At 34.0% G+C, this 26,305-nt stretch overlaps 5 protein-coding genes across 11 annotated transcripts; 2 read left to right on the forward strand and 3 right to left on the reverse strand.

Annotated features, from left to right (window-relative positions):
* The first annotated feature begins 1,989 nt into the window (after positions 1 to 1,989).
* LOC105770139 (uncharacterized) lies at positions 1,990 to 9,153 on the forward strand. Its single transcript, XM_052631614.1, has 11 exons — positions 1,990 to 4,356; positions 4,539 to 4,778; positions 5,245 to 5,374; positions 5,775 to 5,927; positions 6,062 to 6,306; positions 6,391 to 6,460; positions 7,131 to 7,337; positions 7,540 to 7,775; positions 8,122 to 8,200; positions 8,283 to 8,420; positions 8,517 to 9,153. Exons 1-11 carry the CDS (start codon positions 2,405 to 2,407, stop codon positions 8,718 to 8,720), a joined length of 3,654 nt encoding a protein of 1,217 aa, XP_052487574.1. The 5' UTR covers positions 1,990 to 2,404; the 3' UTR covers positions 8,721 to 9,153.
* Positions 9,154 to 10,390: 1,237 nt separating this feature from the next.
* LOC105771240 (uncharacterized) lies at positions 10,391 to 14,247 on the reverse strand. Of its 6 annotated transcripts, none has more exons than XM_012592655.2 (9): positions 14,021 to 14,233; positions 13,759 to 13,806; positions 13,333 to 13,402; positions 12,285 to 12,375; positions 12,136 to 12,197; positions 11,368 to 11,523; positions 11,219 to 11,271; positions 10,973 to 11,129; positions 10,391 to 10,849 (listed from the first exon to the last, which is right to left on the reverse strand). In XM_012592655.2, exons 2-9 carry the CDS (start codon positions 13,804 to 13,806, stop codon positions 10,659 to 10,661), a joined length of 828 nt encoding a protein of 275 aa, XP_012448109.1. In that variant the 5' UTR covers positions 14,021 to 14,233; the 3' UTR covers positions 10,391 to 10,658. The 6 variants fall into 6 exon arrangements, 5 of the variants coding, with proteins under 5 accessions (XP_012448109.1, XP_052486911.1, XP_012448106.1 ...); XM_052630951.1 differs by adding an exon at positions 12,923 to 13,024 and having other exon boundaries at positions 11,219 to 11,523; XM_012592652.2 differs by having other exon boundaries at positions 11,219 to 11,523; positions 14,021 to 14,232.
* Positions 14,248 to 15,584: 1,337 nt separating this feature from the next.
* LOC105769967 (BTB/POZ domain-containing protein At1g30440) lies at positions 15,585 to 20,345 on the forward strand. Of its 2 annotated transcripts, XM_012590956.2 has the most exons (5): positions 15,585 to 16,031; positions 16,193 to 16,287; positions 17,453 to 17,522; positions 17,900 to 19,132; positions 19,579 to 20,345. In XM_012590956.2, the coding sequence occupies exons 2-5, from the start codon at positions 16,229 to 16,231 to the stop codon at positions 20,119 to 20,121; spliced, it is 1,905 nt and encodes a 634-aa protein (XP_012446410.1). In that variant the 5' UTR covers positions 15,585 to 16,031; positions 16,193 to 16,228; the 3' UTR covers positions 20,122 to 20,345. The 2 variants fall into 2 exon arrangements, with proteins under 2 accessions (XP_012446410.1, XP_012446411.1); XM_012590957.2 differs by having other exon boundaries at positions 15,585 to 16,361.
* Positions 20,346 to 20,417: 72 nt separating this feature from the next.
* Positions 20,418 to 21,923, reverse strand: LOC105769968 (BURP domain protein RD22). The gene is made up of 3 exons (XM_012590959.2): positions 21,742 to 21,923; positions 21,493 to 21,616; positions 20,418 to 21,402 (listed from the first exon to the last, which is right to left on the reverse strand). The coding sequence occupies exons 1-3, from the start codon at positions 21,778 to 21,780 to the stop codon at positions 20,624 to 20,626; spliced, it is 942 nt and encodes a 313-aa protein (XP_012446413.1). The 5' UTR covers positions 21,781 to 21,923; the 3' UTR covers positions 20,418 to 20,623.
* Positions 21,924 to 22,456: 533 nt separating this feature from the next.
* On the reverse strand, positions 22,457 to 23,680 carry LOC105770771 (BURP domain protein RD22). Its single transcript, XM_052630318.1, has one exon. It carries the CDS (start codon positions 23,411 to 23,413, stop codon positions 22,775 to 22,777), a length of 639 nt encoding a protein of 212 aa, XP_052486278.1. The 5' UTR covers positions 23,414 to 23,680; the 3' UTR covers positions 22,457 to 22,774.
* Positions 23,681 to 26,305: the final 2,625 nt, after the last annotated feature.

Genomic DNA, 26,305 nt, shown 5'->3' on the forward strand with positions numbered 1-26,305 from the left:
GGATTAGATCTTCCTCCACACTCTCTCTTATAATTATTTATTTTAATCAAACCATTGGAGCATAATTTTGATGATCTTTTAGTGGAAATCCATGGGAATTAATAATTCTCCCCACTAACATCATCTAATCATGGATCAATTTTAGTGCTCCCTCAGTCATTTCTTCCAACCTTGTTCTATTTACACATTAGTCCATAAATCATTTCAATAATTTGTACCGCGGTTTCATTTTTTTGAAGATTTTTCCTATGTCATCTTTAATTAACAAATAAAACTTAATAATTGCGGTGCTCATTTCTGAAATTTTAATTAATTTAAATTCTTGATATGGTACAAAATTACAATATAATAATTTTAGGGCATTATATAATTTTCATTGAGGAAAGGGTGTAATTAATTAGATTCTTTTTATATTAAGAGCTCAATGAAATCCATTTTTAAGAGCTTAAATGATTTTGTTTTTTTTGTTTTTACCCTTAAACATTTTCTTTTTCTTTCTCTTTATCACTTTCAATTAAAAAAAATAGTGTAAAGCATTTAAGGATTTTCTCTCCTTGCCTATATCATCTTTCTCAAGTGATAGAGTTCTTTGGTTCCCCAACATAGAAAACAAGTTGGATTTAATCAATTATTCAATTCCCGTATAGATGGTGAGCAAGTTAGAAAAAAAAGGTATTTCTTTGACTTTATACAAAATATGAAAAGAAGTAGGTGTGATTTTTCAACAACATATTACCCACTTCTTTTTAAATCTTCCTTCGACCAATATCTCCATGGATTACAATAGTTCGTCTTAGACAGTGAATTAATAGATTATCACATATATATTACATTATTTTTAAATTCAAATATTTTTAGAAGGAAATTTTAAATACTATAAATTGGCACACCTTCTTTGGTGAGAAATAAAAAAGTCACGAGGAAGTGAAAATAATAAAATTTATTAAAATAACCAAAGTTATTTAAATATTAAGTAGATTATGACATAAGAAATGACCGAAAATATTTGTATAATAAATATGTTTATAAAATAAATAATATAACAAATAAATAAAGTTTTGATTGAGATTACAAGATTATAATATTTTTGGTTCAAATATCATCATATGTATTTTTAAAATATAAAATGATAAAGATGCACTCAATAATGTGAAAATTTATTAATTAAATTGAGACTTGATTGATGAGTGATATGGTTCATCAAAATAACCCTTTTTATATAATATTTGAAGTAGGAGATGGAGTCACACGATTTGAACTCATATTAGATGAGTGTTTAATAAAAGCTTTAAGCATTGCCTCATCCAAATAAAAATAAAATTTTAATCAATTTTATATACTAAAAGCAATTATATTTTAAAAGAAAAATAAATTAAATTTTAAATAAATAATTATTTTTAGTCATTTATATAAGTTTAAAATCATCAATGATATCAACTAAATCATTTAACTTACCAAAAACTTTCCGATCTCTAAAAACTTCCTAAAATAAAGTATATATAAGAGATAATTATGTTTTAAATTTTTATATATTAATTTTTAATAAAAGTAATTATTATTTTACAGGAAGGGTAATTGTGTAATTTACATCATATAAAAATAATATATAGTGTATAGTGTATAAATAAAAATACAAAATTATTTATATTTTAAATTTTAAGAAAAGAAAGGATGAAAGCGCTAAAAGTTAAAAAAAATAACTTTTAGAAAAATATTTATTTACAAAATACAAAAAGCAAAAGATTATAACAGAATATTCCCATAACTGTGTGTCAAATGATTAGATCTAACTAAATTTAAACAACATAATTTTTATGCAAAATAAAAATATAAGATAGAGAAATGTCAAGTGTTTGCAAATTTATTTTAAAAATGGCAGTTCTAAATTGTCTATTTTAAGACAATGAAAGCTCAATAATAAAATTTTAAATTAAAAATAAACAGGAAAAGGAAGCTTTTTTTAAAGCAACATTAGAGGATAAAAAAAATAGATACGAAACCACCTTCAAAAACTGTGAAAAAAGCTTCTTTTTCTCTTGAAATTGCATTATTAATCTCTGTTTTATTATCACCATCTTCTTCATCATCATCATCCTTAAAACCAATTATTAATTGGCATTTCATTTTGTTCATTCAGTAATTAAAAGAGGGGAAAAAGAAGAAAGAAGAACCGCACCATCTGCCACCTTTTGATCAATCAAGGTATCGGATTTCAATCCAATAACTTCCGGTTGTATTTGATGACTCCAGCGGTGACATGTAGCCGGCATTGCTAGAGCCGAGAGGAGCTTCTTTTCCTCTTCTTCTTCCTCAACTCCGATTGGTCAAGCTTCGTTTGTTCCTTTTACAGTGAATACATTTGGATATTTCTCTGTTTTTTCAATATAATTTTTTACAAGAGAAAATGAACCGATCATCTAGTTTTGGTTTTGGAGGTGATTTTAGTTCTGGATTTTCCAACTCTACCCTTAATAATGCCGATTTTAGTTTCAATGCGCCTTCTTTACAACGACCGTCATGGGGCCTTCCTAAGCCAAGGCTTGTCAAAAATAAAAAGCAATTGAATTCCCATAATTCGAAATCTTCAAGCAATTTAGAAAACCAGGCAGGCCGCGGTTTTCGCCGGTTTCGACAGCCTAGCCCTTCTGATGAGAGTGACTTGGGTGGGAATTTGGAGGGAGGAGTTGTTGAGGACACTAGGAATTTGAGAAATGGGAAGAGTTGTGGTTTAATCGATCATAGTTTATTTTCCATGCCCTCAAATGATACAAGAAAGTTGAGCATTGAGAATGGCTCAAAGGGTGATCGGAGTAATAGGAATGATGACAATGTAGGTAGCTGTGTTGGAAGAGGTGTGGAAACCGAAAAGCTTCACAATGGTTTGTGGAGCAAATCGAATATAAAAGGCAGTGAGGATGTTGATGATGGAGCTAAGCAGGATTTTGTATTTAAGGCAGGAAAAGGTAGCGATTCTTTGGCTCGAAGCTCCTCAGATGCTCTTCATGATGGGATTAAGAATTTGAACATAAAAGGGTTTGGTGGTAGTAACACCAAGCAGAGAGATGGTTTTATATCCCAGAGTTGTGAAATCTCTGGTCATCGTGGTGGGAAAACAGAAAAGGCATTGTCAGCTGAAATGGAGGGGAAGCTGAATCTAGGGAGTGTAATGGGAGATTCTACTGCTCAAACGGGCAGGGGATTTTCATTTGGGAAGGATGGCCAAACCGCAAAGATGGGTGATAAGCTCCATAAGTTTGGTAAATCCATTCACCACGATTTTACTTTCCAGGCGGCTACAACTAAAGTTCATACGGATCAACCAAAAACTGATATTAGGCTTGGTGGAGCTGCTGCTTCAACAACTTTGTTTTCATCTTCATCTAGCGCCTTGCCTTTCCAGTCTGGTACAAATACCTTCGGTAAGATTTCTGATAAACCAGGAAAGAAGGATGAGTTTTGTTTTACAGCTAAACAAGATGCTATAGAAACACCCTTTGTAGAATTCAGAACTCCAAATTCACAGAAAAATATATCCGTTGGCTTAAATAAAAAATTGGAATTCGGTGCAAAAAGAGAAGCTGGTACAAGCACAAAAGTAAAGAAAAGAAAGGGAAAGTTGAAGCAGCCTAAACCTGTCCAGCTGTGGTATGGACCGGATTTGATTTCAAGTAAAACTGGTTTTCAATATTCAAGAGAACCTTCTGCAATTTCTGAAGAGTCTTTCAACGTTGATTACAAAGATCAATCCAGTGATTCACAACTAGCAGTTTCACGTAATGCAATGGATGGGGATTTGGTTGCTGCAACACAGTATATGAATATAAAAGAAGGTAAGGTGAAAGATGATGAACTAAATGAGGAGGGTTCTGGAAATGTTTTCGACACAGGTGTTGCTTCTGATGCTCCTCAGGAAGATTCTGTGTATGGGTCGGAAACTGAAAACTCTACAATTGCAGCCGAGAATATTGATCATAACAGCGATATTGCTCTTAGTTCAGCTGAAAATGAAACCAGTTCAAGAACAAGCATTGAGAGACAAGATAGTGATGGCCTGATGTTTTTTTCTTCCCCTTCTAAATCTGAACATATAAGTGGGTTTGACTTTACCTTTGCTGCATCTCCGTCTGCTCAAAGTCAACAATCATCACCAAGTCGCCACCACAAAAAGAAGAATTCATCTAAAACTTCTTCATTGCATTCATCCCCTAGGCATGACCTGAAAACAGATGTATCTACTAAGCAAAGCAAGGTTGGAGAGAATTCTGTGGTGGACAAAGGACCGGATGTCAAGGGCAAGCCTAATTCGATCGGTTCAAGAACTTTAGCTCAGGAATCATGCGAAAAGTGGCGGTTAAGGTTATTATAAGTGTTTGATAATTGAACTTCATTCTTTTAAAACATATACTTTCTAAGTAGATTAATTTTTCATTTTTCTTATAGATCTTATTTTGTCATCTTGTAATTAGATGATGTGACCTATATTTGTGCTTGACTTCTCTTCAACTATGAATACATTTTGTTTCACTGATATATATCAGGGGAAACCAAGCCTATGCCAATGGAGATCCATCCAAAGCCGAGGAATATTATATGCAAGGGATAAGTTGTATTCCCGCAGGTGAGAAATCTAGAGGCTGTCTTCGGGCATTGATGCTGTGCTATAGCAACCTTGCAGCTACTCGTATGTCTCTTGGAAGAATGAGAGATGCACTAGGAGATTGTATGATGTCCATCTCAATAGATCCTCACTTTTTGAGGGTTCAACTTCGAGCAGCGAAGTAAGGCTCTACATTTGTTTCATTTAACTTGTTTGAGCCACCTTGATTCCAAAGTTGTATGTGTTTATGCTAGAACTGTATAAATTTGTTTATATACCAAACTTATTGAAGATTGAGATTTTTTCTTTTTGAAGATTTGTTGCATCATGCATTAGGATTTATAATTATCTGTTTCAAATTGTTTGCAGTTGCTGCTGTGATGCCAATTTTGAATCTTAACACGTCCATTTGATGGCCTTCTGAAGTGATTAATAGATGTTATTTCTATCGGTTAAATTGCCAACCATGTTTTCCACTTTTTATGTATCTGTTCTCTTTTGGAGTTAATATTGCTTTTCATTCTTATCCAGTTGTTAGGCTATTGGTTTTCATATCAATTTTCATGTCAATGCTTTGGTATTAGTTTCATTCTCTTTTGTTATTGGCTTTCTATTGGCTCTCCTAACTTGCTGCTTCTTTATTTCAGTTGCCACCTTGCCCTTGGGGAAGTTGAGGATGCAATGCGATATTTCAGGAAGTGCTTACAATCTGGAACTGATGTTTGTGTGGACCGAAAAGTTGCAGTAGAAGCCTCCGATGGCCTACAAAAGGCACAGGTGCTTGTTATTATCAGCAAGGAGAGTATACTATTGGTCTTCCTTTATTCAAGTTCATTTGATACTGATACCAGTTTGTGTTAATTGTAACGTTAGTTAATATTTATGGTTTGTAATATAGCTCCATTAAGATCAATGAATTATGCATTAGCTAGTGGAAGGTGTCTAATTGTCTTGATAGCCACTATTGCCTGCATCGCAGATTGAATTTTAGCATTGATATTTAATGATTTTTGTTTTTCGTTTTTTCTTTTATGTGTTCATCCTCCTTTCTTTAATTTGATTCCTATCCTAGATAACATGTTCATAGCATTTCTGAATTTATTCATTTTTCAGCTTTAGTATGCTGGTTTATTTGGGTGATGGTAATTTGGCTGATTAGTCGTTTCTTATCTGGCAGAAATTGTCTGAATGCATACATCAGTCTGCTGTACTATTGCAAAGCAAAACATCTGATGATGCAGAGACTGCTTTGGAAGTAATTGCTGAGGCCTTGCAAATGAGCTCATACTCAGAAGAATTACTTGAAATGAAAGCAGAGGCTCTTCTAATTGTAAGTGTAATTTTGTTGATATATACTTGTCTAAATAGGGAAGTTCTGAAAGTAGATGGTTGACTGTTATTTAAGCATATCTTAAAGCATAGGAAGATCGTTGGACTTGTAATAACTTTTTTTCAATCTTGCAGATGGGCAAATATGAAGATGCAATTCAGCTGTGTGAGCTGACATTTGATTCTGCTGAAAAGAATTCTCCTTCATTGGATATCAATGGGCAGCCGGCCAATCTGGATAGTCCTGGCATCTCAAAGGACTCTACCTTTAGAATTTGGCGGTGTCACCTGATCTTCAAATCTTACTTTCATCTAGGAAAGCTCGAAGAGGCTATTGCTTTTCTGGAGAAGCAAGAGGAATTGCATTCCACTGGAAATAGGTAAAATTCACGCCATTGTCTTTCAAAATATTCTAATTTATGCAATGAAGTACAATGATGATTGCACATTTTGAGTCTGTCCAGGGATGGAAGCGACAGTTTGGAATCATCAATTCCGTTGGCTGCTACTGTACATGAGCTCTTAAGTCATAAGGTATTTACTTGATATTCTTTTGACTTTAAGAAACAGTTTCGGGTTTATGTGGATTTATGCACAAGATTGTGCTTTTATTGGTATGCATTTTTTTCCCTTTATAGAAATGGGATCAACTTTTTAGTGCTGCACCTCTTAGGTACATGTAAAGAAACATGATTCCTTTGCATGCTTATAGGAGATTTCAAAAATATTTTGCTACCTAAATTGGTGGGATTTGCATTGAGTAAGATGTCTTCGGGAAATTGCTTTTTTAATCAATTATGATTCTACTTTAAGCCATTTTTTCCCCTTTGGGTAAAATCTTTGTACCGTTTAGCAACTTTTGAGGAAGAAGTAGAGATGGCCAAAATAAACCTCAATCTGACAGGTTCTGACCAGATCTGACTCATTGTGGGTGGATTTCTTTTTTGTCCGGTAATAATGGACTAGGCTGGGTTGAATCAAATTCTTTATCAAAGGACTGAATCGGGTTTTAAATTAAAAAGTTGGTCTAGGCACTGAGAAGTTGTAACAATAACATCTAAGTGATGTGTAGAAACTAGTATCAAAGTGTCATCTATTACCTTAGAACTATAAACTTAACTTCTTTCTGTCAGAAGTCTGATATGCTTTGGTGGGGCATAGATAAAAACACTGTTATCAATGCAATTATTTCTTTCTTCTACAGGCTGCAGGGAATGAAGCATTTCAATCAGGAAGACACTTGGAAGCTGTTGAACATTATACAGCGGCTTTATCTTTCAGTGTGGAGTCACGGCCTTTTGCAGCTATTTGTTTTTGCAATCGTGCTGCTGCAAACAAAGCACTGGGCCAAATCACTGATGCTATTGCTGATTGCAGCCTTGCCATAGCACTTGATGGCAATTATTTGAAGGTTTTTTTGCAAACTGATGTTATCTTTGTTCTCTTTCTTGTGCATATGATTTGCTAGAGGAAGAAGTGGTGGGAATAATTTGAGTTGAGAGATTGAATTAGTCCATTGTCTTTGGGAAAAAATGTACTCACTTTGGGAAATTTTGTTCTCTAATATAAAATAACTTTCTTGGTAACTTACTTGTTTATGCACCCTTTTGCAGGCAATTTCTAGACGTGCCACATTATATGAGAAGATTAGAAACTATGGGAAAGCAACTAGTGACCTTGAAAGACTTCTTTCTCTTCTCTTGAAGCAAATGGAGGTAAAGACCAATCAAACTGGAATTTCTGAAAGATCTATGAACTTGGCAAACGACTTGAGACAAGCTCAATCATGGCTTTCTGAAATTGAGGAAGAAGGCAAAAAGGAAGTGCCTTTGGATTTCTATCTGATTTTGTAAGTTTCTTATTCATTTGTGATTATAGGTGGCGTCTGGCATTTATTAGGTTCTTATGAACTTGGATCTTGATGCTACTTTCTTCTTTGGCTTAATATTAAATAATTTGTTAGCTTCTATCTTAAGCCTAATATTATTGTGTGTGTGGTAAATTTTTGATTTCATGAAAGGGGTTTAAAAGTTACCATTCATCTTTGTTGGAAATATAAGAGGATAATAACTTTCAAATAGGAAGTTTTCTGATATTTCGTTGGCTATATATATTTGTCTTTCTCAGTGCCCTGTTTATGGATTCTGGAACCATATTTAGATTAACCATATTTTTTATGTGTATTGTAACGGCAGGGGTGTTGAACCAACTGTTTCAACAGCAGAAATCAAGAAGGCTTATCGGAAAGCTGCTCTTAGACATCATCCTGACAAGGTTTCCTATATCTCCTGCTATTATATACTACTTTTAGTTTTAGAAGTTTGGTGGTGATTTGACTGGTATTCTACTTATGTAGGCTGTTCAATTCCTCGTAAGAACCGAAAATGGAGATGACAAGCTTTGGAAGGAGATAAGAGAAGAAGCCTACAAGGATGCTGACAAACTATTTAAGATAATTGGAGAGGCATATGCAGTACTTTCAGACCCTACTAAGGTATATGAGCATTATAATCCCTTTATTTATTTAACTTTTTTCTTTTTGGTTCTGGGAAAATATGGTGTTTTATCTTGCAACAATGTATTTGTGCAGCGCTCGAGGTATGATTTTGAAGAAGAGACAAGGAATGTGCAAAAGAAACATACTGGACGTACATCCAGAGTTGCAGCAGCAGATGCTCAAAGTTATTCATTCGATAAAAGCAGTGGTATGAGGTCATGGAGAGAGGCTAGAAGAGCATTTGGCCTGTCAAGCTTCAAAGGTTCAAAAGCCACTAGATCAAATAGATTCTATTGACTATTGTGAGCCACGTGTTTGTTAATCTCTAGATATCTGATCTAGTTATATGATGAGGTTTAGCAGATTCAGATTTGTGTAGGGACTCTCCAGAAGGGAATTTAGTCCAACCACTCCTAGAACAGGATTTGAACTTCTAGGAGGTAATACCAGATGGTTGAAAGCATCTGTGCAAGTTCTGGGTCATGCCAGTACCTAATGATCGTTTTTTTATATTCCTGAGTTTCTAATGGTCTATATAAACTTGAAATAATGAAGTCCATGTTTTAAGCCTGGAAGGCCTTTGGGTTCGAGGAAATCAATTGTTAATAAAGAAAGTCGAGTAAATGTACAGACATTACAAAGAACATTTTTGCAGTTTTCTACTTCGGCTGACATTCGGCTAAGAACAGTTTGCTCTTTAATTTGTTGAAGACACTGAGAATTCTTATAATTTTTTTGCTATACTTTCCCCTGCTTTCCAGTTTTGATTTCTTGTTTATGAAGAGATACTGTACTTTGAAATGTTTCTGTAACACGATCAAAGATGTTTGATTGTACAGATATTTGAAGAGCAGCTTAAATGCTTAGACATTTGACCTTCTATTACTATGCTTTGGGAACTAGCTTTCAGTTTCACCTTGGTGGAAGGCTAAATTATTTTTTAGTATATTGCATCATTTATGGAATTGAAATTTTTCAACATGATGTAAAGAAATTGTTTAAACACTTTGAACACCATTAGTATGGCATGTTTAAATATATTTTCAGATTTCAGATTTCAATTTATTCAATAATCCATATTTACATGATTAATATATATAAATCTGAGATATATTATACTTAATACTTGTTGAAAAGAATACTCATGAACTCGAATAAATTAATTTCTATAAATTCTAAAGTCTTGAAGTTTCTAGGATTTTCTCTTTACCATTAAGCCAATACTTCTTTCATGAACAAAAATGAAATCAAACATTATAAATTAAACCAATAAATGAATGGGAAAATATTAAGAAAATTCAGCATGAACGAGGATTACATTGTATATGTAGATGCATTCCTTAGAGAACAAGGCACTAAGAACATAATAAGAAAAAAGCATTCCCTGCATCTCTACTGATTTTTACTCCTCCCCAACCTTGAAAACTAAAAAATAAAGAAAATAAAAACAATTGATAACCAAGAAACATGAAAAGAGAAAGAGCTTTTGAAATTCATCTACATATTAATTAAATGTCCAATTTTGTAGAATGGTTCAAAAGAATATATATATATATATATATATATATATATATTAATTTTGTTACAAGACATTCGATTGAAGAAAGTATTGGATGAATTATTGTCAAAGAAACTTGAACTGCTTTTAAGAAATTATCAAACTAATATATTTAAATTTCAACTTGGCCTATAAGATACAAGCTAAATGAACGATTAACCAATTTGTATTTGGACTAAAAGTATAAAGGTGAAGACAAATTAGAACAATAACTCAACATACAAGTAAAAAAAAAGGTGAACGTCTACTTAGAAATGGAGTCCATCGACAAAACTTTATTAGTCACTTATCGAATAAAACTTTCAGCACTTATCGGTTAGTTGCAGGGCCATAGAGTAGGGTCTCATTATTGGCCATTATATTTCTCGCTAGGTTAGGTAATCTAATTCATTAAAATCAAACTAATAAATATAAAATACAAAACGTCATTTACTATTGACAAGACAAACAAGCATAACATACAAAAAGTTACTGTCTGTTTACTTAGCAAATGATTAGTCAGTAATGATTTGATAACCCACATGTTATCACCACTGTTTATACAAACTCTATTTCATATCTGCGCTCACAACGAAACAGAGAGAAGGCAGTTTAGTTAGTTTATCTACCTACCAACCAACCCTCCATCCATTAACAGTTTCAATTTACAAAGGCAACAAAAGTGAAAAGACAAACGCTTAGCAGTGCAACTTGATTACATGAGCTACCCTCTGGAAGAAAAGAGGGCACATGCCAGTGCTGAACTTAATCACATCCCTCATCCACTCCGGCGCCACTCTCTCAAATGTCCCTAATGACAATACCCTGTACACCAACTCTGCTTCTTCTCCGCCAGCTTTGTTTATCCATGTTAGACTGAATGAGTAACCTGTTTTATTTATCCACAATAATAATAAAAACCAATTAGTTTTGAAATGATTCTTCAATAGCTATCACAAATCTGATACTCGAAATTTTATGGATTCAGTATGATGCTTAAGTAAAGAATTACCACTTGGTTGATGCAGAGCTGAAATGCATAGTCCGCCAGTTTGATTATTAGTGGATATTTTCATGTCCAGTAAGCACTCAGTAAGAGCTTGAAAAAGACAAGTAGCTCTAGCAGTGACTGTGGCACTTGCATCTGGACTGCCTTTACAGCATTCTGGCTGGCATAGTCATCCAAAACAATCAGTACAGAACACACATGTAGAAGCTAACAGCTTTTGAGTAAAAAGATAATAGATTGAGATGATACCAGCTGAAAATGTGTAAGATCCTCACGAGACAAAGCTTTCTCAGACAAGTCTTCTGCCAATGCATTAGTCATGGCAACATTGCAGTTAGTTGAAACAGAAGTAATAATATTGTCATTTGTCTCAGCAGCAGATTCCCTGCTACACTTACTCGTCATCATTCCAATGGACCTTCCAGAAACCTTTTCAGATGAAACTTGTGCAATTCTAGCAGAAACTGTTGGTATAATATCTAGTTTGCCATCTTTATTTTGTCCCTCATGGTGCAGATTTTGCAGCCTGCTAACTTCTAGAGAAAGTGCTTTATCTGCCATAAATTTTAGACTTCAGTAAGAAAGACCTAAACAAATGCTTAATAGGCAGCACAAGAAAGTTAAAAGGTTTAATAAAGGCAACACATTAGAAGTCTGGTGCACAAGTCACTAAAATCTTGCCATAGACTAGAGGCGGCTATAAGATGGATCACTTAAATTTTGCAACCTTTCAGCTGATAATTACTCGATTCTGATTATTTTACAAGCATTATGTAAATTATTAAGATGCCTTTGTTAGCAGGATGTGATCCAAAAGAGCAGTGTTATATACATAGACTTAACCACTTCAATTCATTTTCTACTCAGGTAAAAACTAGAGCATAGAAAACCATATCCAACCAAAACTATAGTTTTATTTCCTGTAGTCATTTAAAGTGATAAGATTTTTTTTTCTAGTTCTTGCCTAGAAGACTTAATACCCTCAGCATCAATTAATGCCAGTTTTCTGGCAATAGCATGACTGAGTTCCTATATTCTGATATTCAACAAAGATGAAGCAGAAACAACACCAAGTAAGTCAAGGATGTTGATACCATTATATTATATTCTACACTGGATGAAAGAGATATAAAACAATAATCATCATATAATCAATAGCTTCTTACACTTCTGATTCTCTTCAATCAAAAGCTTTTGGTAGTCTGCACACTGTTTATCCATGCTGGACCTTCAATGATACTTACATTTTAAAATCCAAGAAAGAAAAACTTATATCTTACCATAAAGGCCAAATGAGAAACTTAAAATTGCATACATTTTAGAGGCCACTTCACTTTTCAATTCATTAACTTCTGCATACAGCTTGTCATTTTCACTCTTCAGATGCTGAATCAATTCCTCTGCAGCTGCAACAGAAGAATACAATCCATTAAGAATTTTAGAGGGATTTATATGATTGCTCAATTTTTTTCAACTACTAATGAAACTACTATCAAAATTTTCAAGGTAACAAAGAACTTCTGTTCAAGTTTTGTTCATTTAATTAGTAACCAGTTCAAACAAGCATTTCACCAAAACAAACTTGAACTCTTTGCAAGCTCTTTTGTTCATTCTAGCCTACTCACATTCATGGTTATAATCAAATTATTGCTTCAATACACAAGATTGAATGTTATTTGTTCTTCACATATAGAGCTTGGACCTTAAATATTGGTTCAACAATCAGAACAAGCTTATGTATCACTATCTAGTAGTTGTTGTTTTTACTACCATCAGCAAATTAAATTTCAAAATGCTAAAACCACAAAATACCTTCCAACAAATAAGAGATGGCATGACAACCACACATGAGGAAGGGTGACAAACAACAAACCCAGTACTTGTGTGTGACATATATTCAGACATGGGTATAAGCGTATGACCCTCCAAATATATAGAAAACATTGAGTATACCATGATGAACAGTCACTTGCAAATCCAAGTAACATAGGTCAGTACATCCTGTTTCTATTTTCATAGCTTTTCATCACACTGTACCACCATCTCACTACCTACCTATAAAATAATTAGTAAATGAAATCAGACAAACCATTAACACTGATCAACAAGACAAAATGGTTTTGAATTAGATAATTCATTATTTGTTTACCTTCCTTTCATTAGACAGGTCAAAACACAAACTTATGTTTAACGAAAGAGCCAAAGAGAAGTGATATTAGTTATTTTTCTATGATATATATACAACATATAACATGTCTAACAAACATAGAAGAGGAAAAGAAAAACTAAGGTAAGAGTAAGACTTTGCAATTCACGTAAAATATGAAAATAGGGATTTAACAATAACATGAAGCTACACTTACCACGCACATAATTCACAAATTTCTCTTCTTGATCTCGATTTATGTCATCCATTTCGGAAAGTTTTCTCTTCTGAAAAAAAAAAAAAGAAACGAAGAGAAAAAAACATTTATGGAAAGATAAAAGCCACGTTTCATAATCAAACAGATGGGGAAAAATCGCCAGTTCCATTTTAACCGAACTAAGATAACATTGTATGCACCTTGCAACTGAATTACCACTCGATACAAGTGCCTAATGCGAAAAAAAAAAGAAGAAAACTTTTAAACGTTTCGCTTTTTTTCTTTAGTCCTACTGGCAACCGAACTTATAAACAAAGAAATGGTATGATAGATCTATAAAGTAGGGAACAGAAGTGCAAATCTAAAAGTATAATTAAAAAAGAAGAAGAAGAAGAAGAAAAATTTAGGGTAAAAAAGAGCTGAGACCTTAAGCTTGTCATATTTGTCGTAAAGCTTTGCATATAAAGGCTCCATCTGCGAAACAAATAAAAAATCCAGTTTATTCGTATAGGCATATTTATTTATGCAAAATTAAGATGAAAATAATTGTTGAAATCCATAATTTTGGAAGTGATTAAATAAACCCACGTTTTAGTGTTAGAAATCGACGAACACAAGAAAACGTTATGGAAGAAGAAGGAAACAAAGCAAAAGGAAGTTAAAAAAGAAGCAGAAATCGGGAACTGACCTGATAATTCACGGATTAAATGATGAAGATAATATAACAAAGTTGATGAAAATTTAAAAGAGTAAGACAGAAATGGTTTTCTTGTAGCTCTGTTTGGTAGCCTAGAAAACGAGGGAAAATGGAATTTCAAAAATGCAGGAAAGCAGTGACAGAAGAAGCGTCAAAGTGAAGATGACGGTAAAGAAAATGCAACGCTGGCGTTTACTTGTGTGGCACTGGCACTGATTCTCTAATTCCCAGGCTTGGAATGAGCGAGCCCGTGGAGGCTTGGCCTTGGGCTTGGCCGGATGAAAGCTAACTTAGACCCACCCATAAAATTAAATAATAAAAGTACTTATTATTTAACGCCTTAGATATTAAAAAATTATTAATTAATGAATCAAACCGAACAATTATTTTTTCTCAAAATTGTTTATTTTTTGTATTGTTTCTTGAAATTATTTTTATGAATAGGATTCATGCGTTGAAATTTCATTATTAGTTCAAAATTTCAGAACTAAATAGTAAGACAAATTTGATGTTGAAAAATATAATTTCAAGTATTTGGAGAATTTATTCAATAAAAATCAAATATTATGTAAGTCCGCAATCTCGGATCAAACTATAGCAAAATTCCTTCAAACAAAATTGATTACTAATGCAATGTTAGTTCAAGCCAAGACCAAGAAGAAATATAAAAAGCTAATGGCTGAAATGCTCAGCTTAATGGATTTTGAATCAAAAGACGATAAATTCTCAATGTCTTCAATCAAAATAGTAGATCTTGTAGACGATACCACCTTAACATCTATCACCAGAACAAAAAAAATGATGATAATTTTGTAAAGACAAGAGATACATGAAGGCAAAAACAAAAGATGAACATGGCAGGAGTGATTTCTTGCCAAAAGCAACCAATAATCAAAAACAAAAATGAATAGTGAGATTCCCTGTAAAAATGTTGAAATCAGATATCTGTAAATTATAATAATAATTTAAAAAGTAGCTATTATGCAATCTTTATAATATTGTAAGGGATTGAATTCCCCAAAAAATGTTGTATGAAAAAGGAATATTATTCCTTTTCTATTAACAATTTCATATGAAAAGAATAATATTCTTATTTCATACTCTTATTTTCCCGATCGAATTTGAATTCTCATAACCACGAGATGTTTTTGTAGCAACAAAGGCATGAAAGGGTCTGAAAATTATAGTATGGGAATGGGAATCAATGAGCTATGAAACACGTTCTTGTAAATTTATATACTAATTGAGCTTTAACACCAGCTTGATTTATTTTTAAATCTAATTAAATTAATATTAGATAGTAGTTACATATTTTTTATAACAAAAATCAAACTTTTCTCGACATTAAATTTTTTTTATAAATATAATATAGATAGATACAGGGAAGGAATGTCTCCAAAGATTCTATATGTATGTATTAAGTTCTAGAAACCCCAATGAGCGTGTTTAGGCCGAAGGGTCCCACAGAGATACATGTGCAAGGGTTTGGGTTGGGAGCTGCCATTGACACCCAATAAATAGGCTTTGATCATCTTTTTGGCTTTTCTAAATGGTGAACATCATCATTATCATGCCTTTAAAAAGCTTCGCTGGAAAAGCACTGAATTATTATCATTTCTATGGGGCCAAAAAAAAGAAACGAACACGCTCCGGAAAAAAAGTGCCCCATTGAGGTGGTTTGTTTTCTCTTTAATGTAAGGGGTTTTAAGTAGCTTTGGAATATTCTTGCTGAAGGTTGTTAGGGGCTGCTGGAAAATTAGTAAGTTGATAGTTTTATTCATTTCCAGCTGATGGGTGTTTGTTTTGGGATTGGGAGGCTAAGAATTGGAGGAGTTGACCTGAAACGGCTATCTCAAGTTGGCATCTGATTTGGGGATGCTCTGGTTCTAGGCGGGGACTTGAAGGAGTTTTTGAAGTGGGGTTGCGGCTTTTTTGAAAGATTCATTGGGTTTTCTGTGATTCACATGTTGAAGAAGAAGCTACATTTTGGTTACTTTTCAAGGTTTGACCTTACACTGGTGGTGTTTTTGGTGTGAGGGGTTGTGGTTTTAGGCTTTAAACAGTTAAAGCAAAACTGGGTTTTCGTTTTAGATTTTGAAAGAGCCCAGTTTTAAGGCCACTTACTTGTGTATTAGGTGTTCTTGTGTTTCAATTTTGGTATAGGGTTTAAAGCATTTGTCGTCGGAGTTCTGCGAGAAAATGGCATGCATGAAACTTGGATCCAAAACTGATGCATTTAAAAGGCAAGGGCAGGCTTGGTATGTGCCTGATCTCTGCAATTCAACTTCATCTCCATCTCTCTCTGCCTACATATCTTCTGTCTTTGACTATTGTAAGATTATTATTATTTATTTTCTTGTTTTGCTTCACTACGTTTTAATGTCCACGTGGATGTGTCAACTGTGCTTTTTTCCCCCGTTATTTTAGCATTTAGTTTAAGTTGTTAGAGATACTTCTATGTTTAAATTTACATCATGCATATGGATCAATAGAAATACTCGTATATGCATATTTTGGTTCTTGATTTAAGCGACCAAGTTATTTTTTGTTGTAAGAGATACATTTAACTATTACCATATCCATTTCCTATGTTACACGGCCTCTAGTACCCATGTCCCACGCATATTCGAATATAGATAAGGAGGTATGATCCTCCAAATTTATGAAAAAATTATGATTCTGAAAAGGTTGAGCATATCCGTGTGAGACATACCCGCTTCCAGTTGGGGTAACATTGATCCTATCCTCCTTGTTCCCTATGCTTACATTATGCATTTAGTGAACTATGATAGAATAAGTGACTTGGAATAACTCTTGGATTCTTCATTACCCATACCTGACACATGGATATAAGGATATGACCTCTAATGATCCTTTAAATACATGGACAAGCTATTCAGATACCCATGCCAGATACATATGCAGATCAGACATTCACACCAGAGTCCGAGTGACAGAGGGGACAGTTTAATATCAGGTTTAGGTTAATAGTACAAAGGATAGAAAATATAATTGCACCTTTTTGTTTTCCTTCCCAAAAGACCATGTTCCTTTTCAGAAGTAAGTTACAAATCTGACATTTTTTTTATCAATATTTGTTAACTACATTGGAATCAAGAAAAATGAGAATATGGCATTTATTTCTTATCAATCCTAAGCATTTGGATGGAAAGGAAATTTTTGAAAAATTGGCGCAATAATGCCCAATAATTATTCTTATTATTATCTCATACTCTCATGTGTATAACAGAGGAAATCATTTCATATTGCTGAACATTTTTGTTAAGGATGAACGATTAATGACTCTTCTCAAATAAGAATATTTTATAATATGGGACTAAACTTCTTGCATCTCTCTGTGCTTGTGTGAGTCTTATTGTATTTCTCTTTATATTGAGCTTAATATGTATGTGATGCTTATAGGTTCTGCACGACTGGACTTCCTAGTGATATTGTTGTTGAAGTTGGAGAAATGTCCTTTCATCTTCACAAGGTAATTTTGCCTCATCATATTTAGTACTTTCTTATTGATGTGCCTGAGGAGTAATGACCCTCTTGTACTTGTTGAAATTCACTGAATTTAATATGTTTATCAAATCTTGATGCATATTTTATCACCTTATGCAAAAATAAAGATAGGAAATCCTTGCCATGTCCCACACCATCTTTCTGAGACCTCATATATCAGTTTCTCATGAGTTGAGATGGTACTTTTCCTATGTTTTCATGCTTTTCCTTTTAAGGATCTATAATGCAAGTCCTTTAAATGAACTTGTACCTGTTGTCACATGCATGTTAAAATGAAGTGTCTATTGTCAAATAACTAGTGATCTTTAAGTTCCTAATTGTCTTAACTTTCCTTTGGTGCAGTTCCCTTTACTCTCTAGAAGTGGGGTTATGGAAAGATTAATTGCAGAAGCATCTGAAGAAGGTGAAGAAAAGTGTTCCATATGCCTCCCTGACATTCCTGGAGGGGCCAAAACTTTTGAACTTGTCGCCAAGTTCTGCTATGGTGTGAAACTTGAACTCACTGCCTCAAATGTTGTGTACCTTCGAAGTGCTGCTGAGCATTTAGAAATGACCGAGGAATATGGGGAAGGCAATCTTATTACCAAGACTGAAACCTTCCTTAATCAAGTAGTCCTCCGAAATTGGAAAGACTCCCTGAGAGCACTTCAAACCTGTGATGATATTATCTCTTATGACGATGGACTGAACGTTACAAAAAGGTGCATCGAATCATTAGCCATGAAGGCATCTACCGACCCAAACCTTTCTGGGTGGCCCATAATGGAATATGGTGGTCCTATGCAGAGTCCTGGTGGAAGTGTGTTGTGGAATGGGATAAGTACAGGGGCTAGAGTAAAAAATACAAGTTCAGATTGGTGGTATGAGGATGCATCAACTTTAAGTTTTCCTCGCTATAAGAGATTGATTGCAGTCATGGAATCTCGTGGTATCAGACAGGAGATCATTGCTGGGTCTCTTACTTTTTATGCAAAAAAGTATCTACCTGGTTTGAACAGGTGCCAGGGTGCTACTGATACTAATTCTAGTACCTGTGTGGCACCTGTGGCCTTAGAGGCTCCTCCGTCAGAAGAAGATCAGAAACTTTTGCTGGAGGAGATTGATAGGTTGCTTCCTATTCAGAAAGGCCTTGTCCCCACCAACTTTCTCTTTGGACTGCTTCAAACAGCCTTAATTCTTCAAGTAAGCCCCTCCTATATATCTAACTTTGAGAAAAGGATTGGAATGCAGCTTGATCAAGCAACACTGGAAGATCTCCTGATACCTAATTTCTCCTGTTCTATGGAAACACTATATAATGTTGACTGTGTGCAGCAAATTCTTGAACATTTTCTTGCAATGGACCAGATCACGGGTGGAGCCTCTCCATCTTTGGTTGATGATGGTCAGATTACCGCCTCGCCTTCATTAACACCAGTTACACTGGTAGCCAAGCTAATTGATGGGTACCTTGCAGAGGTTGCCTCTGATGTTAATTTGAAGCTCCCCAAGTTTCAGGCTCTTGCTGCTTCTGTTCCTGACTACGCCAGGCACTTGGATGATGGTCTGTATCGTGCAGTAGACATTTATCTGAAGGTACCGTCCCTACTGCACACATTTGCTACTTATGTTGTTTCTTCAGTTTGATATGCTGTAAATATAGCTGCAACTGGTTCACTAATCCAGGACCCTTGTCACAACTCTACCCAAATGCATCATTCCTATGCTTTAACCTCAATTCATGTTGACCTTAGATTAGGATTCACACATTTTAAAGAGACATAAGTTGTCAATGCAGGATGTTTATGTCCTTGGATCATTGTTGTCAATGCAGGATATTTATGTCCTTGGTTCATTGTCTGGGTATCTGGCATTTTAACATGATTACCTAAGTTGCTTCTCTCATCTGCTTGAAACAAAGTTAATGGGCCCAAAAAGCCAAATCTTATATGCATGGGTTATAGGAAGAAGTTTGATGAGAAGGCAAACACCATAATTTTTGTTCAAACTTGTTAACTTTCCTATGCTAATCAAACTTGCAGTCACACCCATGGTTGTCTGAATCTGAGAAAGAACAACTATGCCAGCTGATGGACTGCCAGAAGCTCTCCTTGGAAGCATGCACCCATGCTGCACAGAATGAGAGACTGCCACTAAGAATAGTTGTCCAAATCCTGTTCTTTGAGCAGCTTCAGCTTAGGACTTCAATCACAGGTTGCCTTTTGGTTTCCGATAATCTTGATGGATCTCGACAAAGCGGGCTTGCAGGGCCCACGGAAAGAGGCTGGGCCTCAACCGCGAGAGAAAATCAGGTTTTGAAAGTAGGCATGGATAACATGAGAACACGGGTTTCTGAGCTTGAGAAGGAATGCTCGAACATGAAACAAGAAATCGAAAGGCTAGGTCGGGTAAAGAGCTTCACTTGGGGAAATGTCTCGAAGAGATTTGGATTCAAATTGAAGTCTCGAATGTGCAGTGCTCAGGAGGGTTCTATTAGCAACCAGAATACTGAAAGTAGAAAGAATGAGAAATTAAAAGACAGGCAAGGACAACACAAGAAAAACTCAACTCCAAAATTCAGATAGGTAAAACTATTGATTTTCTCGTCTTTGTTATCCTATTGTCTCATTGTTTGTTAAGTTCTTATTGTTTTGTACTTTTAAACTTTGCTAAACTAACGTCCCTCCTTTGATCTCACTGTAATGTGTGCCTTACCTTTTTCTTGCTCCTTAATCGTGTAATCGAGATGATTGAAGAAACTGTAATTTAATTTGTTTCAGATTATGTAGCAACATTGGGATTCTGATTAGTGATTGGATTTTTTTTCATTATATAACAACTAAATATAAGATCTCCCATTTTCACTGCTGGAATAGAAAACATTACAAATACTGATAAGTTCGATTCCGGAGGAAGTTCATAAGTTTCTATCACCAGAAGTGGCTTTAAGAGTATAATAATAATTATATACACTGTTATTCAAGATGTGAACCTAGAGTTTAGCAACATAAAACATACTAAAGATGTTACATATAACCCCTTCCTTGATCTCCACTGGTAATGCATGCAAGAAATAAATTAAAAGCGTTAATGAGCAAATCGATTTGGAACCCAAACGAGGCTCTCTCTCATGAGGAAATGGCAAATGGGGACTGATCCTGGTTTTACTTTAAGAAGCAGAAAAGCGATGTGGTTTGGGTTCCAAGCTGATGTATCTCTATGGCAAACAGCTAAAGCATTAGCTTTTGTTCCATGTTTTCCAACCAAAGGAACCCTATACACTGCTGTTTTATCAAGTGAATGACATAGAAACACGGCGTAGGGATATTTCATCTTATGGCAAACTATATCTTTTTCTCCCATCAGTATCGTTCCCTCGTTAGCAACACTAAAATCCTGGTTTTCAGTTTCTTTTTCCACCTCACTTGACAGCACTTGAATATCGTTCCCGAATTTCCTAACACTTAAATCCACCAACGACTCTAACGACGCCGCACAGTACATGTCTTCCCCTTCAATGACCCGTCTCTCGCACATTGCAATCGTTCGATTCATTGCCTTAGCTTCCCTTGATTCAGGTTTCAGCGAAAAGAGCTTCAAAATCCCCGGAAACTCGTCACTCGAAAAGGGTATTGACTCTGCAACTCGACGAGACAAGAACGGAACCTCATTCCTTGCCTTAGCCTTACTGAAATATTCTAGTTTCACCTTCTTACCAGGGTATAGATCATTTTCGAAGAAATACATAGTTATGTTGGTTCGGGAAATAATACTCCCACGTCCAAATCCCATGCTTGGATCAGCGTTTCCATAGTCGCCATCATTGATTGAATCTTCCTTCCTCGTAACAACCCAAGGTTTGTTTCCTACATGGGATATAATATAATTTTTATCTCAAGCTAATATATTTGATGTATTTATTACCGATGAAATCAAATGCAATTGAATTAATGAACCTGCTGCTGGGTGTAAAAGACGATGTTTCAAGGCTTTTGGCATTGGGGTGTGAGGGAACACTGATTTCCAGTGAACCTCAGCTGGTAGATCAGCTGAAGCATGGCTAACCCCACATAATGCAAGCTGCCAAAGTGTTAGAAGAATTGCCATTAGTTTAAACTAAGTATAAAAAATAAAATAAAACAAAAGCAAAAGGCATTGAGAAATGAAGAGCTAGCAAAAACTACTAGTAAACTTTCTCTACTTACTATGAGTAAAATGAAGATGAAAAAGAAATTGAACTCCATCCTAACTTATTAATAATATGTTAAGGAGAAATGATAACAGTGATAATGTAATGGAAACTTTATAAAGGAAGCGGGCTGCTTTGTGATGAAACCAAAGTTTGTGAAATTCCCAAAGTGGAGGTTTGGATCCCTTCCAATCCTAGATGAAGTCAACTGTTGTTTGTCTCATTGCATCAATGCATTCTCACTTTAAATTCAATTTTGATTGAATAAAAATTGTTTTTAAATTTTTATTTGTAAATTTAGTGAGATTTAAACCTATAAACAATATCATTAAATTTATTTATGAATTTTTTAATAGATCGGTAGATTGAACTGAAAATAGGTTGACCCACTGCCGATTTTAATTCCCATGTCCACGACACGCCATTCAATCCTGTTAAATCATTAATTAAATAAGTTACTTTTGTCCATAGCCAAAGTCAACACTGTCGGCAAGTTACAACTTTTCTTGTGGCACAACTTTTATAATAACACCATTTCATTTATCTTTAAAAAAAGATCTTGTAATATGACAGCATTTTAATTCATTTATTATTTACGATCAATTAGAATTTTAAAAAATTCAGATTTTGAATCCTGTAGAGTGGGCATTTTTTTACCCAATCGTTAAATGGGTTGCTCTCATTGGACTACAGATGGCTCCAATGGATCTGTTGCGCATATATATCAAGGTTCAAGTATTTTTTTGCCAATGTTCATTCATCCAACTTTCTAGTAAAATTAATTTCTTGTCGACAATGATATATTTTCACCATGTGAAATCCATTGTTATTCATCGGTAGGATGAAAGAGAGTACAAGTTTGCAACACATATGTAACATGGAATGTCTTTCCTTAATATATTTTTATTACAAAGTATTGTAGGATATTCGTCTTGGAAATTTTAAAAAAAATTATTTGATGCTTTTTTTTTATTTTTTTTAGAACAAAATTTATTTGGCGCTTATGCAGCACTTTAAGGTGACATTTTGGTTACAACGCTGCGCATAGTTCATTTCCGAACCCAGGCGAGGGTATCTCTAACAGCAAAATGGCAAATGGGGACAGTTCCTGGCTTAACTTTAAGAATCTCAAAGACAGGGTGATTGGGGCTCCAAGCGGATGTATCTTTGTGGCAAATAACTAAAGCTTTGGCTTTTGTCCCATCCATGCCCACCAGTGGAACTTTATACACCACTGTACTGTCGATTGAATGGCATAAGAACACAGCATATGGATAGCTCATTTTGTGGCAAACAAGCTCCTCTTCCCCCATATTTTGTATTCCCCTTCCGATGGTAAACACTGGGTTATTAGTTTCTTTCGCAAGCTCGTTGGCTAGTAACTGGATATTTTTCCCAAGCTTTGAAACACTGGAATCAACAAACGACTCGAACGAAGTGGCACAAAATATTTCTTCTCCACGCAGCCCTTCTCTTTCACAAACATTAATTGTTTGTTCCATATCATTGGCTTCCATTGATTCGGGATCCAGGGAGAAGAGATTTAGAATTTGAGGAAACTCGTTATACGAAAAGGGTATTGACCGAGCAACTTGTTGAGGCAAGAAGGTAGTCAAGTCCCACGTCTTGGCGAGTAGTGGTAAATTCACCCTCTTACCAGGGTGCAGATCCTCTTGGAAGAAGAACATTGTTCCATTTATTGCAGCGCTCCCATGTTTCTTGTTTCCTACATATGGTTTGCAAAGAGGTGAAAATCATGTTGGACTCATTCAGTTGCATCAATTTACTAACTAGTTTAGAGATATTGAATTCAATTTTAAAACTGTTGGCTTAAACCATAATTTATGGTGACGATTTATTAAGAAGAAGATGATGGAAAACATGAAAATAATATATGCCATGGATTACAAACTGTTGGGTTTCATAAATATAAACATTTTAAAGAGTTTATACCTTTAGATTTCTCCCCATAAATTGTGAAGGGAGTGATCCTTTGTTTTGAGCTCCTTGCTTGAACCTGTTATTCACTTGAAACAACTTGATTTATTTTTTCCAACAAAATAATTTATATATAACTTATATAAAGTTTATATGTGAAAAAAAGAGTGATAAAATTGAAGCATAGTCAATTTTTCAATCTTTTCTTTTCACTAAGAAATGGGATAATGAAAATAAATCCACTAAAATTATTTTATTTTTATCCCGAAATCTCCAACTTTACTATTTATTGTCATTCAAGATTTTACATGATGTAAGTGAACTTTTCATAAAGAAAATATTTTAAAGAGTTTATACCTTTAGATTCTTTTCCATAAATGATAAAGGGGTTAATAGGAGCATTCACGCCTTTTGATTTTTATTTGTGCCATCCTTATTTTTGAGTTCCTTCCTTGAAGCTTCTGTTCAAATAAAACAACTTAATTTAATTATAGGTAGTATTAGTTTCTCAATTTTATTTTCTTCTCACTAAGCAATGGAATAGTAAAACAAATCAACCAAAATTATCATTAAGCTTTTAAATGATGTGTCACTTGAACATACTGTCATAACTTTTAAACTATTTTCACAAAAAAAAATACTTTTAAAATCTATACCTTTTGATTTTTTTCCGTAAATTATGAAAGGATTGATAGGAGCATTCACGCCTTTAGGTTGTCTTTTTGTATTCGTGTTCTCGTAAATTATGAAAGGGTTGATAGGCGCATCTTTATCTTTGAACTCCTTGCTTGAATCTCCTACTCACATGAAACAACTTAATTAAATGTATACCTCATAATGTATTTATGCACATTTGCTTTAAAAATAATATAAAAAGGAATTGGGAATAAAGAATCTATACTTATAAAGTTACATATATTTTATATTTGATGCGTTAATAATGTATATATAAATGGTAAGTGAAATAGATTTCAATTCATTAAAAATGAAAAAAAAAACAGTAAGAATTTAAAAAATTAATTAGGTAAAGGGACAAAAATGGAGGATTCATTTTCATAAAAAAAATATTATGCCCATTAACTCAACACAATAAATTTTGAAATTATGAAAAGAATTTATATTTATAAATCAATAAATATTAGTTTTAAATTTTTATTTTATATAAATCTTAAAAATATATACACATAATGAAATTTGAGCTTAAGATGTAATAATATTCACTATCTCAACTTTACAATTCCAATTATAGTCAATTTTATATAATCTTTCTCTAAATTTGTTACATATTTTTTCTCTAATATCGTGAGTGTGTCATAATCTAGTATAAACTTATTAACATAGAATTAGGTTTTCCATGTTTTGTGAGAGTAGTTATGAATTTTACATTATTTGAACTTGTATGAAATTTTTTTTTTAAGACGAAATTGTCAGATTGAGTAAGTAAAAATAAACAATATTTTGCAAGTGGAAATAGATAGGAGTTGTTGAAACATTTACCATAATCATTATCGAGAAGTAATTAATTATGAAGAAATGGAATCGAAAACAAACCGGCAGGTGGTGGTAAAATGTCTTTCAAAGCTTTGGGCATGGGAGTGTTTGGAAACACAGATATCCAGTGATCTTCCTCTGGCAACGTACCATGCTTTCCTGCAAAGGCAAGCTGGAATATGGAAACCCAACAATGTTTAATTAATGAACAAAAACCATCACCCTTCACTTACATGTGCTAACATGCAAATGATTATAGCTATAGATAAAGAAATAATTAAGGGGTCAATTAATTAGCGAAGGATGCTATTTTACGACTTACGTTAAGTAAAGAGAAAATGAGAAGGAAATGAAGAGTTGCCATGAAATGAAATGAAAGCATGGATCCAACTGCATAAGCATCATCATCATATATAGTTAACAATCATTGGAGTTTCCTCCCATTCTTCCCATATATTTCTATGTAGATACTATTAATTTTTTATGGATCTGATGGATCTGACTTCAACAATATTACTGTTTAAGTTTTGTTTTAATTTTTAATGAACCTATCTACCTTTTACTCGGAGGCATTGTTTTTACGTAAGTTATGGTTTTCAGGTTGCCGATCCTTTGACTTGGCATTCGATGCAAACAAAGCTAGTTTTTTTTTACGTATTTGATAAGCTAACCTTGGTTTTCATGTTTTGTCTTAGGCAAGATTATTACGTTGCAATTAATGCAGCGGCTCAAAACAAGGTTATAATATAATGCAAGTGATTTTGTATTTTGACATCCACGAAGTTTAAAGTGATGCTAAATTACTACATAGAAAAATTCATTTCGACCCTCAAGTTTAAAATATTTAACTAAAATAGCAAAGGTATTCTAAACATAACTTTTTAGGCAAACGCATTTTTAAAAAATAACTATAACTTTTATAGCAATAACCCTAACAAGTAGCTTGTTTATTAAAATTATATTTTAATCCTTTAAAACAATATTCTATTAACAATTTAACATTTCTCAAGGGATGGGTATATCAAGATTTGGATCTTGATTTTTTTTTGACAATTTGCAACGCCCATAATTGTGGCTTTGCGGACAACCAATGTGAAAAGTATGTATAAAAAAGCTATGACAGACTACAAAAAGTTTAAATAGCATAACTC

Source organism: Gossypium raimondii, chromosome 5 (assembly GCF_025698545.1).
Source record: "Gossypium raimondii isolate GPD5lz chromosome 5, ASM2569854v1, whole genome shotgun sequence".
Classification (NCBI taxonomy): Eukaryota; Viridiplantae; Streptophyta; class Magnoliopsida; order Malvales; family Malvaceae; genus Gossypium; species Gossypium raimondii.